A 21,384-nucleotide genomic window follows, 5' to 3' on the forward strand; every position below is an offset into this window, starting at 1 on the left:
CATATAAAAATAAAATTAGTATACTGGACGCAAAATTTCTGAATATGTCTCTATAGAGTCTTAGAGAATCCTGTTCCACTGCAGATATCTCCCTCATATCCATAAATTTAATAGTTGATAATGTAGACACGTCTATAACTGTATGAGTGTAATAAACATGTATACATCAAACAATTTAAAAATATCATTAAGAATAAAAAATGTTTTGTGTTATTTATTTGCAGTATATAATAAAATTATTGCTAATTCATTGCGTATAATAATTACTATTGGAGATGAAAAATCACTTTAAATATCTATGTTTTCAGTATTTATTATTTTATAGATTATTGTTCTCATTAAATATACCTACATTATTTTATTACTATACATTACACCTCTTCGATTAGTAACTTGAAATCACTGGTAAAAATAGTAAAAACTATGATTATAATATGTCTATATCCATTATCCATCTTTATTTTTAGTCCTACAAAAGACTACATGATATAATAATTGCTTACTATTAGCGATTGTCATTTTCCGTATTCCAAGGTAATAATTAATAATAGACATAGACGTGATTAATGAAAAAAATATAATTGCATACTTAGAACCAGTCGTTTTTGTGTATTTTAAAATTAATGCACAATATTATAATACATATATAGATTCTCGAAAAAAGGCGGACTTTAAGAACCACTTTATTCTGCACTTAATTGTTATAATAGTTTCAAATCTCACACCTAATGCCCTTCATAAACCGTACATCTTGATTATTTTTGTATATGCCTTTACTACGATAGTAAGACGAAAACATCAACTGATTATAGTTATTCAGTGTTCATATTACGATCCGTTTATGATATAGTGGCTTGATTTCTACGCTAAAAATGTAAGTACAACATTTAAAAATATTATCGAAAATAGTTTTAAAACTGAAAAGATTATAATATCTACATTATGCTTGTGTTTAGAAAATTAAAATTTAAACATGCTTAGTTAAACCTAACTAAAAAGTAAACTTTATACATAAGTCCGAACGTAATTATTAATTAAATTGGTAATATGATACTTACGTATTATATATTGAAATAATTTATATCGAATTTTAGTAGGAACTACAATTATTATACAATAATTAACACGCGATATATTTTTATAAGTTAATTCCTATACAAAAGGATATCAATAATTAATATTATCGATTATATTGCACAAAAAACCGAAGCGATGTTGATGTATCATTAATAAGTAATTAATTAACCTAATAAGCAAATGATTTAATTTACCTACCTGTATTTGATTTGTCTACTACTATTTAAATTTTAAATAATTAAATTACTAACTGAATTTCATATACAATAAAAAAAGAGGTCTTATAAATTGTTACGAGTAAGTTTTTTTGGTGTCTACGTTGAAGTGGTTAAATAGTGTTTAAGTATATACCTATTATACCTATTATATTTTATTATTTTTATCAAAGGTATTGCGTGTTAATAATACTCTGTATACAATTAATTTATTGATAAAATACACACATTACTTTATTATGTAGTTACCGAATGAGAGAAAAAACAAATACAATTAATCCTTGAAGTTTTCTATAGATTATTAAATGTAATATAAAAATAATATGTGGTGGGTTTTTTTTTTAAATTGGGACCATATTTCATTGATATAACATTTAATTAAAGTTGAAGCATGCTTCAATAAACGTCTTACTAAATAACAACTATAGGTACTACAAAAAATATTTACCATTGCATAATGTTAGTCGGAATTATTACAAAAAAAGAATTTAAATTTATTGACCAATTATAATTAATAAATAATATTATATAAATTGTCTAATTAACTGAATTTGCCTTGCTATATTTATGCATATGTATTACTTTTATTTAAAACCTAAGTACAAAAAACAAAAAAAAAATGGGTCGAGTATATAAATAAAAATTATAACTTCTTATTTTATTACTCAAAATCATCGACAAAATGTAAACTTTTTAAACTTTTAAAGTACCCTGCGTGTTTGACATTTAATATTTTAGTCGTTATAGAAAAAGTAAAAATATTTATAGACTTTTTAATTTAAAAGATAATATTTGTATTACATAATATTAGGTTTGTATAATAAATACTTAAGTAGGTATGTACAGAGCCAGATCAAGGATCTGAACCGCCCTAAAGAAATTCGGTACTCCTTATCAATAAGGAGCTACCTATTAAAATTTAAGACAACATAATATACTTCATATTCCAATAGGCTAAAGGCTATAATACTTATATGAATATGCCACCCTGGAATAAAAGCATTTTTTTTCACCTATGTTAATCTGGCTTTGGGTAATGGATATATTATACAATGTGTAAGATACATAGGTAGTACATAAAAGTTGTACGTAAGTTGAACATGATTCTTAATATTTTCTCACAAGTTGAAAATGGTTTAACTTTATTGTTTACTGCCAGTTTTCTTAATATGAATGAAGGATATGTACACAATAACTTAAAAACTGATTGTCAACCCTTACTTATGCGTATAGAAAATTAATTCATATAATAATAGTTATTTAATGCATGTATAGGGGTATTGAATTTACACTACTGATAATAAGATACGATTATAGTATTGAAGTTATCGATTTCATTTCATCGTTATGAAAGTAAAAAAAAACAATTCTTCATGGTTTAATAATAATAATATTTAGTAATAGGAATTTATTACAAAATGCTGAATTACAAGTGTATTTGAATATGCATATAAATATGCTTTATCTTATTTAATTTTTATAACATTTTTTTTGACAAAAAATGTGTGTAAATTAATATGATAATATTATACTAGGTATAATAGTAAATACATTAAACCATATCTTATAAAATATATACAACTATTCTTTATTTGAACTTTAATATATGAGTTAATAATTGTGGTATACGTAAATGATGCGTTAAAAATATCTTATAAAATGTCATATTTGAAGGGCTATTGCCTATTAGTGTAGGTAATTTATAAAAAAAACTTTTTTATATAAATAATAGAAAACTAAAATTAATTTACAGCTAATCTACTTATTTTAATATAACTAGTTTATCATCTTTTAAAAAACTTTATGGCTATATGAAAATCTGGGTAGAGTATTAAGTCTAGTGTTGATTATAGTGTTATAAAAGTATTTTGGTTACAAATATTGTATTATGGATCAAAATAGGAAAGATGTATGTGTAACATATTATATATCTATACTTGTTTCTGTGTGTATCAAATAAAATAAGAATTATTTTTAATGTGTATAGTATCCTACTGACCTAAAAAAAAAAAAAAATTAAAATAAAACAAAAAACTGGCAACGTAACTAGACCTCCCGTGTATGGTGAGATGTGGTCACGCCTTCTCGACCGTAATTTGTGCTTAAATACCTTTAGGTTGCCGTATCGATAAAATCACTTTTATATTGCACAGAATGAGGTAAATAAAATACTATCGTTGAACAATGATAAATATTGATGTATAAGAGCGATATTACTTAACGTTACTGATATAACATAATTTATATACGTATACACTTTTCGTGTATAGAAAACAATGTAACGCCATTAAAAAGAACTAAGTTATAAAGCACATATACAGAATATATGATTTATTTTGTTTAAATAATTGTGCAAAAGTAATATGATTTCTAACTAATATATATTTTAATAAATTTTAGACTTGCAATGTTTTTAGATTTAGACTGTCTGATTGACGAGCATCATATATCTTTATTACGTAGGTATATACGATTTTATAAATTATATTTTAGAAAATCTAGAAAATTTTCATAACCTGTAAAGATATAATATTCGTAATGATAAATTGGAAAATATAATAATAGATATTTCAGTATTTATTTACTTAAGGTTTTTTTTTATTTTTTTTTATAATAATTGATTTTAAAATAAATTAAAACAAAATCATAAAAATATGTTATCAAGAGTAAACCAATAAATAATAACATTAAAATATGTATGTGCAGTATATACCATTATTATTATTTATGAGTTAAAACGTCTAATATTATATAACGGTATAACACCGAACACAAATATTATTCTTAAACCATTAAACAAACAGGGTTATTTACATAATGTGTAAGATAAATTGTTTCGGTCATAGATAATTCAATAAAATGTTATAATATTTCGATTCATAGGACGAAAAACATAATAATAATTACGTCTCGATGCACTATATGACGTTATATAACCATCACTGCAGTCATTACGCACAGACACAATAGGTTAAACATATTTGATCTATGTCACGTATCACACACACACACAATATATATTCGTTTACGATATTTGGGCGTAGTACGAAAAACAAATACCTACCAATATAGTGTCCTATATAATATATCGAAATAAAATAAAAAAATAAACCGCGTACCGCAGAACCGCATCGTATTGTACGCGCAGGACTAACATTTAATATAAACTACGTGCAATATAATATGTGACGGTGTTATATCTCGGTGCGTATCGCGACATGTCGCGCACATTTCCATTAGGACATTGGGTCCATTTCGTCTGATTATATCATAATATAAACGTATAATATACTGTTCGTGTAGGTATCTCTATATTATATTATATTATATTTGTCGACTCGGGTATAGAGGACAAAACAAATTAGACCCGATGACTCAAAACTTGGTGAACTAATAAATCTATACGACCATCTTCATAAATTCCAATTCCCGACAAAGTTTTCCAATCAAGAAGACATTGCCCGTGGCGTCGTTCTCCTCGTCCTGTATATTATATCTATATATGTGTGTGTGTGTATATATGAGCATACATATATATATATATTATGACCGGCGCGTTGCCGCCGCCGTCGGCCGCACCTATCGCACAGGCGCGCGCGACCTACAACACGTCTAACCCAAGGACGGCGGACACTCGCACACACGTTCATTATATTATATACGCATACACGATACGAATGTATACATATTTTTACTTTACTGTTATCTTATTAATGCGGTTTTATCGCTGTGTGACCCGGCTGGTAATAATAATAATAATAATAATAATAATAATATGTTTTAATAGGAATTCGAGTTTGTGACTTTTACAACTGCCCGGCGAGTATTATAGAGGAAATATTTTAATGGTCATAATATGCGGTTTTGTATCGAATGTCAGCTTTTTGAGACATCCCTGCGTGGTAAACCGCAAAGACCTCGTTTATAATTTAAACGGATATACGATTAATCAAAATACCTATTAACAAAACCGAACCTAAAACACCAAAATATAGCCCACGCGTCATACTGCGTTACATCCGATAAATAATAATTAATAATATAATTAACAACGAAATTAATAGAAAACGAAAAAACCGAACGATGTGTAGTGTATATTATAACAATGTAATCGGTACTTGGGGATATAGTTTTTTAATGGCTTAAAAAAAAAATACAATGATTTTATAAAAAATATGTGCACGTAAATTTGCATAAATAATAAGCATATATATATATATATATTATATAAATACTGATAAGTAATCAAAATAATAAATTACATTGATTAAGCTTTTATGCTAATATAATTAGATAAATCCTGACTGAATAAATTGAAAATGTAATATGCTTCTCGTATTATTTAAAGAGACAATAAGTTTAAGTTTATACGAAAATAAACCATAATACAATAAAAATAAATTGCGTTGTTTTTAAATAAATGAAGTAACATTCTGTAGTTAATTTTTTTGAAACGCATGAATACGTTTTTAAATTGAAATAATCTACTATACCTATCGATATACTTCTGTTTCTGTCTATTGACTGTACTCTGCTCTATGCTAATTTATTACGTTATTACAGTGTGTACTAAAAATATTTTATGGGTATTTAAGTATTATTTAATACCTATTTTATTTTTTGTAAATTACCAATGTTATTGATAGACTTATCTTATAGTATTTTTTTCAATATTATTAGATAAAATAATGAAACTCTAAGTGCTTTATATTGGTTATAATTAATAAGGATTAAGGAATCATAATTCATAGTTCACATAAAGGTTATAGGTAGTAAATCAAACATACTATAGTATCTGTAGTAAAATTGCTTAATATCTTAACAAAAGTATAACATAATGATTTAAAAATGAACACGAATCCAATTAAATTTAGTTGATACTAATGGTTTTACAATTTACATTAATGTAATACCATCATTCGTTATTACTTACTAAATTAATGTAAATACTTTAGAATATATTACATTATCACACCTATTTAATAACTTAACTTTTATCGGAATTATTATTATTATTATTTCAAACAAAATATAAATCGATAACTTGACTACAAATCATGTAAATTAATACTAATAAACAATAAAATTATTACATACCATAATCTCTTTTTGCTTATATTAAGTATTTTATTAGGAATTTTTGTATCAATGTATAATGCAAGGTGTTATTTTAACATCACGTAACACTTACCTGAAACAAAAATTAAAAATTATCAATAAACATTAAATTAAATTTTGAGCTAAGAAGAAGTATAATGGTTTTTGCATCAATAATATTTAAAATAAACAGTTTGTTTTATTTTTTTTATAAAAAATTTTTTGTATTGAAGGATTGAGAGTGGCTAAAAGGTTCCATAGAGCATCTTTATATTTTGGAAATCGAGTCTTATTGGTTATTAGTTATATTAATTAAAATAATCAATACATTAAAGAAATCATTTTTTTTTGATTTTCATGATTTTGTTTTTTCAAAATAGAATACGTTTTTTGAAATAATTAGCGTAGACACTTATTAATTCGACATCATATACATATGTATACTTTCTATAGTAATTGTTATTTTTTAAACAATTAAATTATATTTACTAAAATATTAGCTACCTATAGGATTACAGACATTCTGTAAAAAAAAGGCATCTATAGTTTCAATATTATGATGGAGATTCTAAAACTTTTATACGTTGGTATACGTGTAAATATAACGTTTATAAGCTGTAACAATAAAAAAAAATAATGTGTAACAATATTCACAAACACAAATATTTTTATAGTTTACCGTGGCACGTCTTTAAATGTATTAACAATAATATTAAGCACACGTACCACATATAATCTGAAACGTTAAAAGTTAAAAACTAAATAGCGTTTTTTAGCTTTTAGAAAAATAATAATATTTAATCAATAATTTAATAACTGCACGGGGCAAAAATACCTTAATCCAAACTGACTTAATAATATTATAATAAAATATTATACAATATAAAGATATACAAGAAGTATTGGTTAAATACTAACCTATATAATTCAATACGTAAATACAAATTATATTTATTATAGACATTATAGTTCAGAAATTATCCCTTCTTTCAAAATATTTAACAATAAATAAAATTAGTCAACATTCCAAATTTAATCTTACATTATATAAAATGACTGAGTGAGTTATAAATAAAGTTTATTTTTATTTAAAATAGTCTGAATTATATCGTTATAAGTTATAACGTCGTTTGAATATTTAAGTTTGAATGAAAAGTGTACCAGTCTATCTATAATAAATTATATATTATTATATATTATATAATATGTATTACATATTTACATTATAATGTTATGTATATTTGATATTATGGACATATTGCTTACAACTAAGTATTTTATTTATATTCATATTTTTGTAATCCAAATAGTAAACTTTTAATTAATTTTAATATTATGTTCATTAATATTCATTGCTATTTGTGGGATTTATTTTTAGTTATTATTTAAATATATTATACAAAACTTGAAAAAATTAAAGGATTAATTAAAAGAAAAAACGTGAACTCAATTACTAATATTATAATTTATATAGATGCAATTATATTGTATTTGATATATATATATAAATAATTCCTACATACAACAGTACAACACATTTAGGTAATATGGTGATAAAGTGATAACTGATAACCATTGACCAAAACGCATAAGCTTCAGCTGATTATGTGTTTTTGACCGATTAGTTGTGGAAAAGATGATGACCCCAAAACAAGACTATGCAGCGTTAAGCCACCAACTCGGTACACGCTGTAGACACTTGCAGTGGCCTGCTTGTATATATATATATATTCAATATTATGGTTTATATATTATGTACTTATATATTTTTAACAATACTTCAGAGTTCGGAGAGTCCATCGGGTCAATGTCGGATACATTACATGTATATAGTGGGGATATTTAGGCCGCCCAGTGGTGGCCAAACCCGATAGAGCTATTTAACTATTCGTTGAACCAGTTAAAAACCAACAAGGACGACCGTGAACTTGTAAAGTAATCTATCATCCTCGACCATATATTGCTATCAGAATATCATGTGAATTTCCTTAGCAAATAATAGAATTGTTAAAATAATTTTACCCAAAAAAATTGTAAAAAATACAATTTGTAAAAAGTTGATATTTTTTTGCGTATAACATATTTTATACATATTTTGAAAACTGTACATAAATTCAATATTCATTAAAATAGTATTCTGAAGTCTGGCATTTAAAAATACCTAATCCTTTAAAATATTTTGTTGACATACATTTTTGCTTCTAATAAGTATATTTTTTATTCATATGCTTTATTTCGGTACAGAAACTATTTTTTTATCGTTAGTATAACGTGGAAATTTTAAAGCTTAACAAACATTATACACTAATCGAAATTGATTATCAATTAATATAGGATAAAACGGAACAGGATTAACTTTATAATGATAGGAGGGATGAGGCTTATTAGTATATGTACAAAGTAAACAGCTGTAACTTTTTAAATGGTTGTTAAACGAATACGACCGCAACATACCTACATTTTTCGATCAACTACCTACCACTATATAACTAAAAACAATTAAGAATCTATTTATCACCAATGCCACAACAAGGTTGAAACTCTTGATTAATATATAACCTACACTATCGAGTAAACATTTTTTGGTTCGAATTTGTATGGATAGTAGGTATACTAACACAATATGTAACGATATTTAATATGCAGTTACGTATAGAATAGAGAATAGATTGTTCTCGGCGGTGTTCAATAAACATTTTCTGATCTCTCTGATCGTATTATTATATCACTGTACGTGATCTCAATTTCATTCGAAGTGCATGTTTCAATCTCATTACAATATATTCGTAGTTCATGCTGCTGCAATATTGCGGTATCAATAGTATATATCACATAATACACATACAACTATATAGTAAACATAAACCACTAAACATAATTTCACATTTTCACACACCCTGCATAACTAACTCCCCCGAAAAGAATGAAGGTCATGTTATCAAAATAACGTGCGTTGTATCTTTCGTTTATGTTGTATTGTTGTGTACACTTTCAGTAAATATTTAAGCGAGTATCTTCTCTTACTTCTGTAAAGAGTAGAGTAAAAACGTTAGTGAAACGTGATGGAAAAAATGTAGTTGTTAACTTTAAGCTATATTCGAGAAAACCGCGACTTTATTTTCACCTATATCTATATAGGTATAATAAGTATATAACTGACACGATTATACAACTATAGGTACCTACATAATATATTTTACATGCAATATAGTTCCCGGCAAAGTAATTCGGGTATAGAGGTAAATAGCACATAAATAATGAACAATATTTATTTACACTAAGTCAAATGGTGAAGTCACTAAAATCAATAAATAATTTATTCTATATGTATACATAAAAATAACTATAGAATAAAAGATGTTTTTTCAAATATACTCCCCCTCTGAGACTCAACTATTAAGTTAGTTATTATCTATATAATTAATCTATAAATTCTATAACATGGTTACCTAATACTTGTTTATAAAATACATATGTTATGTATATATTATTATTAAGATATGATAATCATATATTAAAATTATTAAATATTTAAATACAAAATAAAAGTAATTGTCAATAAAATGTAGTTAATAAGTGAAAATATAAGCTGTATTTTAGAAATTATATAAACAAAAATTATTGCACTTTTTATTTAATATATATAGGTATATTGTATATATATATAATTGTAGGTACCTATTTGCATTTTGCAGTATGAAGAAACAACATTAATATATCACCATTTCGTAACAAATATTATCAGCAGAGACTCTGTAGAATATAATATTACATTCACTTTAAAAAACTATAAATTACTGCTATTTCTATTATATGAGTATATATTATCTATATAATATACTAATATATTATATATCTTGTTATAATCATTCATTCTTGATTAAAATATTTTCAATAGGTAAATAATGGTGGAGCATTAAAGTAATTTAAACAATGATTGTTGATTAATAACTGATCAAATTAAAGTTAAATATATCTGCGTGAATAGTTTATAAAATTAATAATAACAAATATAATACATTTTTAGGCATAAAATAGTTTGTATAGTTTTCGTGTTAAAGATGAATTTTATCAATATTTGAACTCGTGGCGTTTTGAATGGAATTTTGTGTAGGTTTAAAGGCATAGGAAAATCATGAATATTTAGAATAGGCCGACTGGATCCTTATAGACGAATAATAATAATATGGTTTTTTTCAATTCATGAATAATCAAATAAATCGGACACAGTGAAATATGTAATATTATAAATAATAATTGGCAGTCGTTGACGATAAAATGATTATTGAACATTCATTAAATATAAAAATATATTATAATTGATAACACAAGAACAAGAAATATTTAGTAGAGCCGCTTACACATCTTTTGTCGCCACCGTTGTCGTGTAACAACATCTCATTCATCTTGTCCTCCAGTCACTCTGTACGCCACCATTTTCCACTGAATTCATTCATTTTAACGCGACTTTGGGAACGGACATCCGAGCAAATTATAGTTTTACCGGATGTATAAAAAAACCATACGAGACAAACAAAAACGGCGGTGGTGGTAGCTTTCTATTTCGCTGCTGCGAATTACGACCGACAACTTTAGTGATTCCGCCTTTCACTCGCAAAAGATTCGCGCCGCCGTCCGGATATTTCATAGCCTTCGGCTGGTAACACGACTCCCGGGACAATCGATGTTTTCGACAACATTTCACACGAGTATTTACGTTGCTGCAGGCCGTACAATTAAGGCGCATCTTAATATATGGCTTGAGCTTGTCACCGTGACCATCAATATTGTGTATGATGCGACCTAACAATTGCTGGCGATGACGATTCGCGTTGACAAGATAACGTAATAAGTGTAATGTTATGTACTTAAACCGACTTAAACTCGACTTTAGCTGCCGCTCACGCGTTAACGGGTTGCACACGTATAGGAATACGAAACGCGATTATTGTGTTATGATATTGCGTATAAATTGTTGAGACTGCGTTTTTTTGTTGTTTTTTTTTTTTTTGGTTATCACTAAATCACTTATCAATCTTTGATGTCAATAAAAATGCGTACGTTGCTAATTAAAACGCACGGTGTTCTAATTATAACCCAAACGCGTACATAAATTAATATAATTTTGATAAAAACATTTTATTACGAATGGGTCTAAATGGCTATATGAACGTAGGTACTAATAACAACTGCAGTACGTGAAATATATTTTACATTTTTACTACTAGAGAATCAATTAAACGTACGCTAATACAAAACAGTATCAACATAATGGTTAACATTGCGCGATGACGTTACTTATTATGCTTTGACATCGGTAATAAATTCAATAACAAGTAACAGTATATTTTGTACACGATTAGATTGTATAATCGATAACGTTGTTTTGTATTTTGTATAATCAAATTATAAATGACACTGAGACTACGTATCTGTGTACCTATATGAATAGTTAATATAAACTGGTTGGTGATGACTAAATTCTACTCTAATATATTTTGGTAACTCCCTACATCAAGACAATCAAGCTTATAATATGTACTGTGGATATTTTGATGAATTTCAAAAAAAAAAGTTCATTAAAAAATTTGTTTATAAATTACATTGTCTAAGTGAGTAGAAAAGTAAAAAAAAAAAAACACAAACGTTTTAAGCTCCCGTTTGACAAATTTAATTATTCAAATTGAATTTCGAATCGTTGTAATACATTAAAAGCATAAAAATACATTTTAGGAAATAGTAATGATAGCTATACAAAACAAATGTTTAAGGGTATGACTTATTGGTAGTTTTTAACCTATAATCGTTTTAAATTTAAAATCAATATACTTTTTACAAATATTATAATTGTATTAATTTAACGATACAATAATATTAAATGTAGAAAAAAATATTGTTAATATTTAATATCAACAATTAATGTTTCAGGTATAAAAAAAAAACGTAAAATTGTGAAAAATATGGGAGTTTGATAAATAATCTCTATAAAGAACAACCGGTATTCAATAAATTTAAAACCAAGACGTGCTTGGTCCACTTAAGCAAATTTGTTAAGATTTTTATTCTGCCCTCAAAAAATATTTTCCAAGTTAACTAATACAAACACGAAACATGATAAGTAATTGTAAAACATTTCCTCCGCCTAAAATTGAATAAATTATATGAATAATTCTTTATAATTATACTATTTTTATAAAAATATAAAACAATAATTAAAATAACATAATATAATTTTTAATCAACATTTTCATAATATATTTTAACAGTTTTATGACAAACTTATATTAGTATACAATATACATTGAAAAACGTTGGTCTAAAGTTATTGTAATTTCCTTTTTAATATTAATTAGTAACACGTGTATAGTTAAATAAACTACTACCTTGAGGTCGATCAATTTCTACGAATAATATTTTACTTACTCCAATACAGGCAATACAAAATTAATTTAATGTAAATATTATGCGATTATATTAATTTGTAATATCAGGGGTTCAAAAATTTATATATATATACATATAAATATTTTTGGTCTAAAATATTTATTTTTAAATAGTATAATTTTTTATGATAATTTTAATTTTTAATAAAATTGTGGTTTAAATAAACAAGTAGATAAGTTTATTAAAATAAAGATATTTGGTTTGTAATAATATTTAAGGTTTTATTTATATGATTATTTTAAAATATATTTTATTTATGTGTTTTTTTATAAAATCTATTTTTCAATATTAAAATAAATGTATGATAAATTGCTCTTCTATATTACTAGATACGGTATTCACGATTTGATTATGTAACGTTCTCAGGTCTCGAATGACATCGCAGTATATATTTCATACGAAAAAAAAATCATATTCACATTAAGATAATATTATATTCGATAAAATGTGTTCATTATTGTTTATAAACATTAAATTAGTTTTGTTAAAAAAAAAAAATTGAGCAAATGTTTTTAAAATTTGGTTAGTAATTGTTACTAAATTATATCCCACTTGGGCTAAAAATAAAACAGTTTTTATTTTATTTAAGGGGGAATAAACAGAGTGGAAAAATTCATTATATATACTCAATACTTATGCACTACTTTTTATGAACCACTGGGCATTTCATGCGATTACAATGTTCATTCGATTGTGTCCAACTGTAAAGAGGACACCGAAGCTTTACATTTATTAATTCGTGTCTGTTCTTACTGAGACAAAAACAAATGATACACTACCGTTGCTTACTCGCTCAATACTTCGAACCAAACCAGTTTTCAGTTCTGTAAGTTGGCGACAATTCGTTCAATGTAAGTACAAATCTATTATTTTTAATCAAAACCACGTTTAGTTTACTATAAACACTTACTTCACTAAGTAAACACAATTGTTCAATAAAAAATTTAAAATACATAACATTTGGTATCCGGAGTCTTGTATTTAAGACAAGCAAATATATAACAAACACCGCAAAATATTTTACACTTTTTTAATTATATATTCTTTTTATTCTTATTGCATTTTTATTAAATATTTGTATATTACCTAATTATATTTCGTACAAGACAATTCTCAAAATATATAAATGTATAATTGTACTGCTGCAGTTTATGTTATAGTAATGAGAGCATTAAAAACGTCATAATTTTAATTAATGGGCTTCCAAAGTTCTAATTATATTTGTAAGCAACTTGAAATATATATAAGAACAGAAGAAAAAAATATAAATGAGATTTGTAATTTATTTTTTGGCCAGGTAAAAGTAATAAGGATTTCTGAATAAGTTATAATGTATTTACGCGTTCAAGGATTCTCATATAATTTATTATAATAGCAATTGTCTTATCACTTTTTGAAATAAGTATGTATTTATTTTCTAGTGCGGTCTTCGTGCAAATTAATCTTTTTAGCGTGGTTTACGGTATAATAAATAACAATAACTATAACATGTAATACACTAATACCTAACTACTAACTAGTATTTATATAAGTACTTAGCATCAATTTTTTTTCTGGAACTATTGAGCTTTTGACAATGTAGGTTGATTATAAGGTCCCTGACCTTTTTGTCCTATGCAAACCACGCAGAACCGGTCTCAAGGTAATTTAAGCGTGTATTCGTGACATTTTAATGTGGCGTATTACACGCATATACATTCGCATAGAAATCAGACTGCCGCAACGATCTTCAGCACTAATCCCCTCTATTCCACGGGACCCCCCTCACATAATGATCACGTTTTATAAATAGTAGTTGTTTAGTAATATCCAGTTTTTTGAAACCGTAAACGCCTTGGTTATATAGTAAATTATGTGAAAAAAAATCATGCGTATACACTCAGTTCGCGAACATAGCACGAGCCGAGTACATCGAGATGACCAGGTGAGTGAATCAATTAAACAAACAAACCCACACATACATAATAATATGTTGTTTTAGTATAATATGTGATAAGCTGATGAGAATTTATTTTTGTTTTATATTTGTTATGACAGTGCATTTTTATTTTTTATGTCCATTAATGTGTCTTATGCGCTATAAACATTTGATTATTTTATACCCGATACTCGGTGGCATAGGTTCGTGTATATTATTTCATATAGATGTCGTGTATTTGCTCTAATAATGTATTTACATTTTTCCCATTTATTATTGAATAGAAATCATTATATTGGAAAGTATTTGGCGAACGGGACGAATGATCGATATGACGTCAGTGTATCTAAGTAAACAATGATAACGTCGTCGTTAAGATATCACGAGAAATGGTTCTATTAAAAATATTTCTCAGAATTTGAAATTTTAAAATGACATTTAAATCCAATAGATAAGTGACTGTTCATTCATATATAATTATTTCTCAACATATTTTCCTCAATAATGTTTTAAAATAAATTAAATCACAATTAATTTATTGAAAAGTAGGCAAGCACCTATTGAAAATTGATAACATAAGTAGAATTATTTATTTTTTTGTTTATTATTTTGTCATTTGAAATTCATATACACATCATTACGCCTTTACATATATTTTTGATTTGCGATCTTTTCTATAACTATTGTAATTATATTATACAAAACGATCACTTTATTAGTATCGAATTATATGTTATTATGTGTTCGTTAGTTAAACGTTAATACCCACCTTCACAAATATCTATTATATATAATTATAATAATAAAGTTTTAAACAAAATTATGATAATAATATAGGAACATACGCAAGATGTTGCATTATAATTTATAACAGTGCTGCAGTAAATACATTTTGTCTAAGAGAACGTGCGTTTATTTGACCGACAAAACGTGCAATGTTTCGTAATCGAACCGATGTCCCCTGGAGAGAAAGTGGTCTTAGCAACCGGTCGGTATCATGAATGATATCTAATATTATATATATATATATCACATATGTGTTCCAAAAAGGTTTTGCACTTGGTGATAAGTAGATTTATTCATGAATATAGGAGGGTGTATATTGTATATAATAGTAGTACATAAGGAAGCTGTTATCTAATGCGTATTGATATAATGTATTGAATATATTATATAAAAATAGTTTGAAGAATAATACAACATATTATATATAATATAATAAATGTATAATATCCATATAGATAAACATTTGGGAGAAATAAAAATGTAATTTTTAGTTTGAAATCGATTTATACATTTAAAATAAGTATACCTACCTATATAAAAAAAATGTAAACATTGTTTCAAATTAAATACATACTCCATTATGGGAATGTTTACTCGAATTAACTCGTTTACCCACTGCAATTGAACGTGGAACGAGAAAATTCATTTGAATAATAATTTTAATTCGTTTAAAATTAAATTTTTATAAATCAAGCTATTCATATTATTGTATTATAGGACGTTAGATCACGTTTACGGGCGGCCAAAGGGTCCACTGCCTGATGATGTTGCAGCAACTAGACGCCTGTTGGGCATGACTGACGAGTCAATACGCCGGGATGTCGGCGAGCTCATTCAGTGGCTTCGCGACCAGCCTAACCTACCAAACACGTTGGATGGAGGTGAGATATTAACATGACCTCCAATAATAATTAACCTGATTGGTTGGAGGGACATGTGAAAAGCAATTAACCTAACATAAGTGTTATATGTTTTGTCAGATTTAATTACATTCGTAGATCATTCGGGTCTGTAAGTCAACTATTAATATAATGTAATACCGTCTTTTAAAATTATTTTTAATTGACAATATTTTTTGAACCTCAAATAATCTTAATAAGCAGTTAAAATATTGCACATCCACGCGATGATTATTATTTGTATACTATTAATAATAATTAATATACCTACCTATCATAAAAAATAATTAATATATTATATAATACACAATTAACAAACTCACGGTCGAATAATTTATGACAGTCAACGCATCATCAGAAAATAAGGTGTTATACGAGTGTAACTTACCTGAAACAAATAAACAGCACAATTATATTTTTAATGACATTTGAAAAATAAATAAAATAACACATTTTTAGAGGAAAACAATAATTAATATATTATATGAATAACTTTTTATTTAAGTGGAATTGGATTGGTGGTTGGAGAATTACTTGGTTATGAATAAAAATGACGTAGAAAGAGTCAAAGAAAACATGCCAGTATACTTTCAACTTAAAACAATCTTGCCGGAAGTAATGACCAACCGAGATCCAAAAACGGAGAAAGAGATGATAAACGCATATAACACGACGTAAGTTTGTTTTCAATACCTACATTGGTTTTTATTTTTTAAGTTATCGTTTAAACTAAAATCATATGCCTGTAGCTAAACGGACGCAATGTAAATGATGCGTAGGTACTATGCGAGAGTTATTGAGTGAACATTTGATAAGTACTCGTCCTAGTGAAATTGGCAAAGAGTGGAATTTAATATTTTGAGTTTTTTGCTTAGACTATTGGGTTTGGTGCCTACAATAATGGACGGTGGTCGAAAACTAGCAGTGTATATGCATCGTCCAGATACGGCGGCATCAGATTACAGTCCAGTGGGTATAGCTATGCACTTGACATGTTTGGCTGACTATTATCTCGCCCAAGGAATAGATCATACAAGACTTGTACTCGTTGTCGACTTGGGAACTGTGCGGTTGGGTCATTTAGCCAGATATCCATTAGGGCTGTTACGCCGTTTTTTCTTATACGCCTGGGTAAGCTGTATTATTATAAAATATGAGTTAATATGAACTTATGTCAGATTCGTAATAACACAATTTTTTTTTAAATATAAATCAATATTAAAAGTTTATAAAAATATGTTTTTATTATATGATTTGTACATATTATCATGTTTTTATTGTTACAAAGATTTTGGTTGAATATAATGTCCAGAATTAATTAATTTAATCTATTTAATGCGTAAATAATTACAGAAAGCTTATCCAGAACGCGTGGCTCAAATACACATAATAAATCCACCAGCCATACTGAGTGTAGTAATGACGATGTTCAAACCTCTTCTTAAGGCGAAAATTCGAAAGAGAGTGAGTTATATAAAATAATTTACGACAAATTAGATTTTTGAATAATTGTTTTGTATTTTAGATGATTGTACATCGTCATTTTGAAACTCTTTTAGAGCACGTACCATTAAAATATATGCCAAAAGATTATGGAGGCGAATCGCCGTCATTAATTGAACTTCATGGTAATACGTTTTTTTATGTAAATAATTATATTTAAGAAATCCAAACTAATATTTGATATTACTTCGAAATACTTAATTTTAAAAATACTAATTTTTCCCCTTATTCAGAAAAGCTATATTGAATAGGAAATCGTTAAGTTACTAGTTACTGTTTTTATAATTTTGAAGTAATACATAGAGCTACTTAAAAATCTTTGAAGCTTTTTTTTACTACTAGCGAGAGTCTTAAAAAAAAATTATCTTTATAGTACCAATGATTAGCTATCTGGGTGGTTTAATTTAGAGTTTAAAATTACAAAAACTGTTATATAGAAACTTGGCGTCAAAAAGTTATCGACCATCAACCATATTTCAAAAAGTGCTCGACTAAACACAGAGTGGTGGACAAATAAACAAATGTTGAATCTTCAGAAAATAATGTGTCGTCTTAAAGCTCATCAGTAATTAATATTATTACGATTAATGAATGTATATATATATATATATGTATATGTAATAGTTATACTTTTATGAAAATAAATAATAATAATACTATTCATTAGTTTAGTTATTAAAATAAAAATATGAATAGTTATGAATTGTATCTTTTTTATTTGTATATTGTTTTTTTATGTAAATTCAAAGGTCTGTAGAAAAATAAATAAATTTTCAAGGGTTACTAAAATTTTTTTTTATTATACAATAAAGTGTATTAAGAGTTTATAAATAAATAATTATTTCAATATTATGTTCTGTATATCTACATAATATATACTAGGTATTATGTCATGGGAAGTATACGTGTCATCGTACGAGTATTATTTATAGGTAATGTGTTTTTACTATTGAGCAGTTATTTAAAATATATTTTTACGATTGAACAATTATTATGAAGTGTATTTCAAACATTAACTAAAAGCAATTGATAATTCAATAGGTAATAATATGTAATAATACCTTATTGGTAACGCTGATTATTTAAGCGTTATTTTTTATTTATTGCATATGATTAAAAAATGACTATAATTATACTTTTATTTATTCTATAGGTAAAATATTTCATGGTGGTCAAACAAATATTGAAATCTTAACCTATCTACTTAGAAGTTTGGCCTTAAATATATTATGATTAGGTATTATAGTTTATCAAGGTTGTTTTCATATAATTTATAATAACATCACTAAGACATCTCAGCATAGTATGCACTATGCATTATAATACTATATGTCTATAATATGAAACAAAATAATCCGTTATTTGATGTTTAAAAAAATCAACTATTTCTGTATTAAATAATTATTATTTATCTAGTGAAAAAAAATTCCTATTCAAATTATTATTATTTTAACTGTAATATATTTTAGATTCTGAGTGGAGCGAGGAATGTATTGGTTTTACAATAATGTTTATTTCTTTTTTATTCTGTACACACTTTTGCTCCCTCTAAATTTGCTCAAAAGTACAAGTGTAGCATATTTTCTGAAAGGTTATGTTCTTGAGCTGGTAATTTAAAGAGGTCATTTTTTGATTTTCGAAACGATACTCGAAATAAAAGCGGTTAAAGGAGAAAAAATGTACAACTTCACGATTATGTGGTGTAAAATAATTACGGCTTTGTTTATCACCATAGAAACGAATAAAATTAAATAAAAAAGATCCCTTCGTCCGCTCAGAATCGTTTTTTATCGAATGCAATCATATTGCATTCAAATCGAATACATACAGTAAAATTGCACTATCCTAGGACCGAAGGGACGATGGACAAACATCCACCATTGAAATGCGCTGACCTACTTTTTTATACTTATTTCTTAAGACATGTAATTCAAACAGATGTAAAATCAGATAATTAGTCACAATGTGTTCGTAAATACCATATATTATATGTTTTAATATTTCTCAAATTAAAATTTTCATTTATTATGTTATTTTTCGTGATTATATTTCCAATTTCAATACATATAGGTGTTTAAATTTATTCGTTAATCTATAATCATTACCTAATCACTGATAACAGTGAACACCTATACGTCATATTATGCATAAATATAAATATACCTTTCAGTCTCGAGATTAATTATGTATTTTAAAGTTTCAAGGAAGTACTTACATAGTAACAGTTAATAGTGAATAGCAAATTGTCAACATTATAATTAAGATTGTGTTTATAAATATCAATACGAAGACAGAAGACGTATAATACCATTATTATATAAATTGAAAATATACACCTCAATGTAACCTACATAATTATGTTCTTAATATAGGAAATTAATTTATTAATTACTAAAAGCATTGCAATCATTTGTTAATAAAAATAAAAATAAAACTTTTATTGAAATACAATTTTTTATTTCTACTACATAGAATATTCATAAGTTCACAACCTACATTTGAAAATAAACTATTTTACCTAATCTAACTTAACCTACTAAATTATCAATTATACTAGAAAATTAAGTTCAAGATAAAATAGAAAACACTTAACTTAGCACAACCTGTACTCAATATTAATACACTTGACATTAAATTAGTTATAGGTACATTGTTGTAAAATTAATAAGAGATACAAAGAAATCGCAAATAATTTAAAATTAAGTTCACTTAAATAATTTATTTAAATCTAATCATAATTTCGTACATACTATTTATAAGTAAACGTATTTAACGTAAATACTAAACTTAATTGTATGCCTACACATAATATTATTTTTTAAATGTTATAAAATAAATTCTAACACTATCAGTTCTGAGTTCCTGACACAAGAAATATTAATAATTATTAGTAATAATCACATAATAATCAAATACATTAATGTTTTGTAAAAATGCTGAATTTAAGTGATACAAAATATTCAAACTACTACAATGTTATCGAAATTTATATTGTTATTAACTCTCTTATTTTATTACTTTTATTCATCCTATCCATTGCTAAATCCTGATTTCCCAGGTCCTGTTGGAAAAGAAAATGTCGAAGTTTCTTACAAAAAAAAAAAAAAAATGCTATTAAGGTAGGTATTCATTTATATTTTATAACTACATCAAAAATTATTTGTTATTAATCCAATTATATACAATTTTAAATAAATCTTTTATTGTTCAATATAATTCGCAAAAAATATTATAATTCTAAATTCTAATACGATATTTAGTCATCATATAGTATCGCTTAATGCCTTTATCATAATACTTATACCGTTTGAGATATTTCAATATTCATAATATTGGGGCCCCATATAATTTCAGAACAACAAGGTTTATCGTTTTAACAAGGTAATAGACATCATTTAAATTTTGAATATTATGATGATAATTCGATTTTATTGAAATTAGTTAT

At 26.0% G+C, this 21,384-nt stretch overlaps 2 protein-coding genes across 5 annotated transcripts in view; one reads left to right on the top strand and one right to left on the bottom strand.

The window, feature by feature from the left end:
- LOC114129000 (AF4/FMR2 family member lilli) overlaps positions 1-21,384 on the bottom strand; it is a 142,021-nt gene that overhangs the window by 84,468 nt on the left and 36,169 nt on the right. The window lies entirely within an intron of this gene.
- Positions 790-18,593, top strand: LOC114130941 (retinol-binding protein pinta-like). Of its 3 annotated transcripts, none has more exons than XM_050201655.1 (7): positions 790-874; positions 16,255-16,418; positions 16,942-17,110; positions 17,312-17,567; positions 17,790-17,900; positions 17,962-18,064; positions 18,377-18,593. In XM_050201655.1, coding segments are annotated over exons 1-7 (885 nt in total). In that variant the 5' UTR covers positions 790-872; the 3' UTR covers positions 18,457-18,593. The 3 variants fall into 3 exon arrangements, with proteins under 3 accessions (XP_050057612.1, XP_027851846.1, XP_027851845.1); XM_027996045.2 differs by lacking the exon at positions 790-874 and adding an exon at positions 13,518-13,684; XM_027996044.2 differs by lacking the exon at positions 790-874 and adding an exon at positions 14,598-14,757.

Source organism: Aphis gossypii, chromosome 2 (assembly GCF_020184175.1).
Source record: "Aphis gossypii isolate Hap1 chromosome 2, ASM2018417v2, whole genome shotgun sequence".
Taxonomy (NCBI): Eukaryota; Metazoa; Arthropoda; class Insecta; order Hemiptera; family Aphididae; genus Aphis; species Aphis gossypii.

What these genes read in the sequence shown, in the direction of transcription:
- LOC114130941 (XM_027996044.2), top strand. An exon ending in ATAAACGCATATAACACGAC is followed by an intron (nt 17,111 to 17,311) that starts GTAAGTTTGTTT and finishes TTTTTTGCTTAG; the next exon opens with ACTATTGGGTTTGGTGCCTA. An exon ending in AGGCGAAAATTCGAAAGAGA is followed by an intron (nt 17,901 to 17,961) that starts GTGAGTTATATA and finishes TTTGTATTTTAG; the next exon opens with ATGATTGTACATCGTCATTT.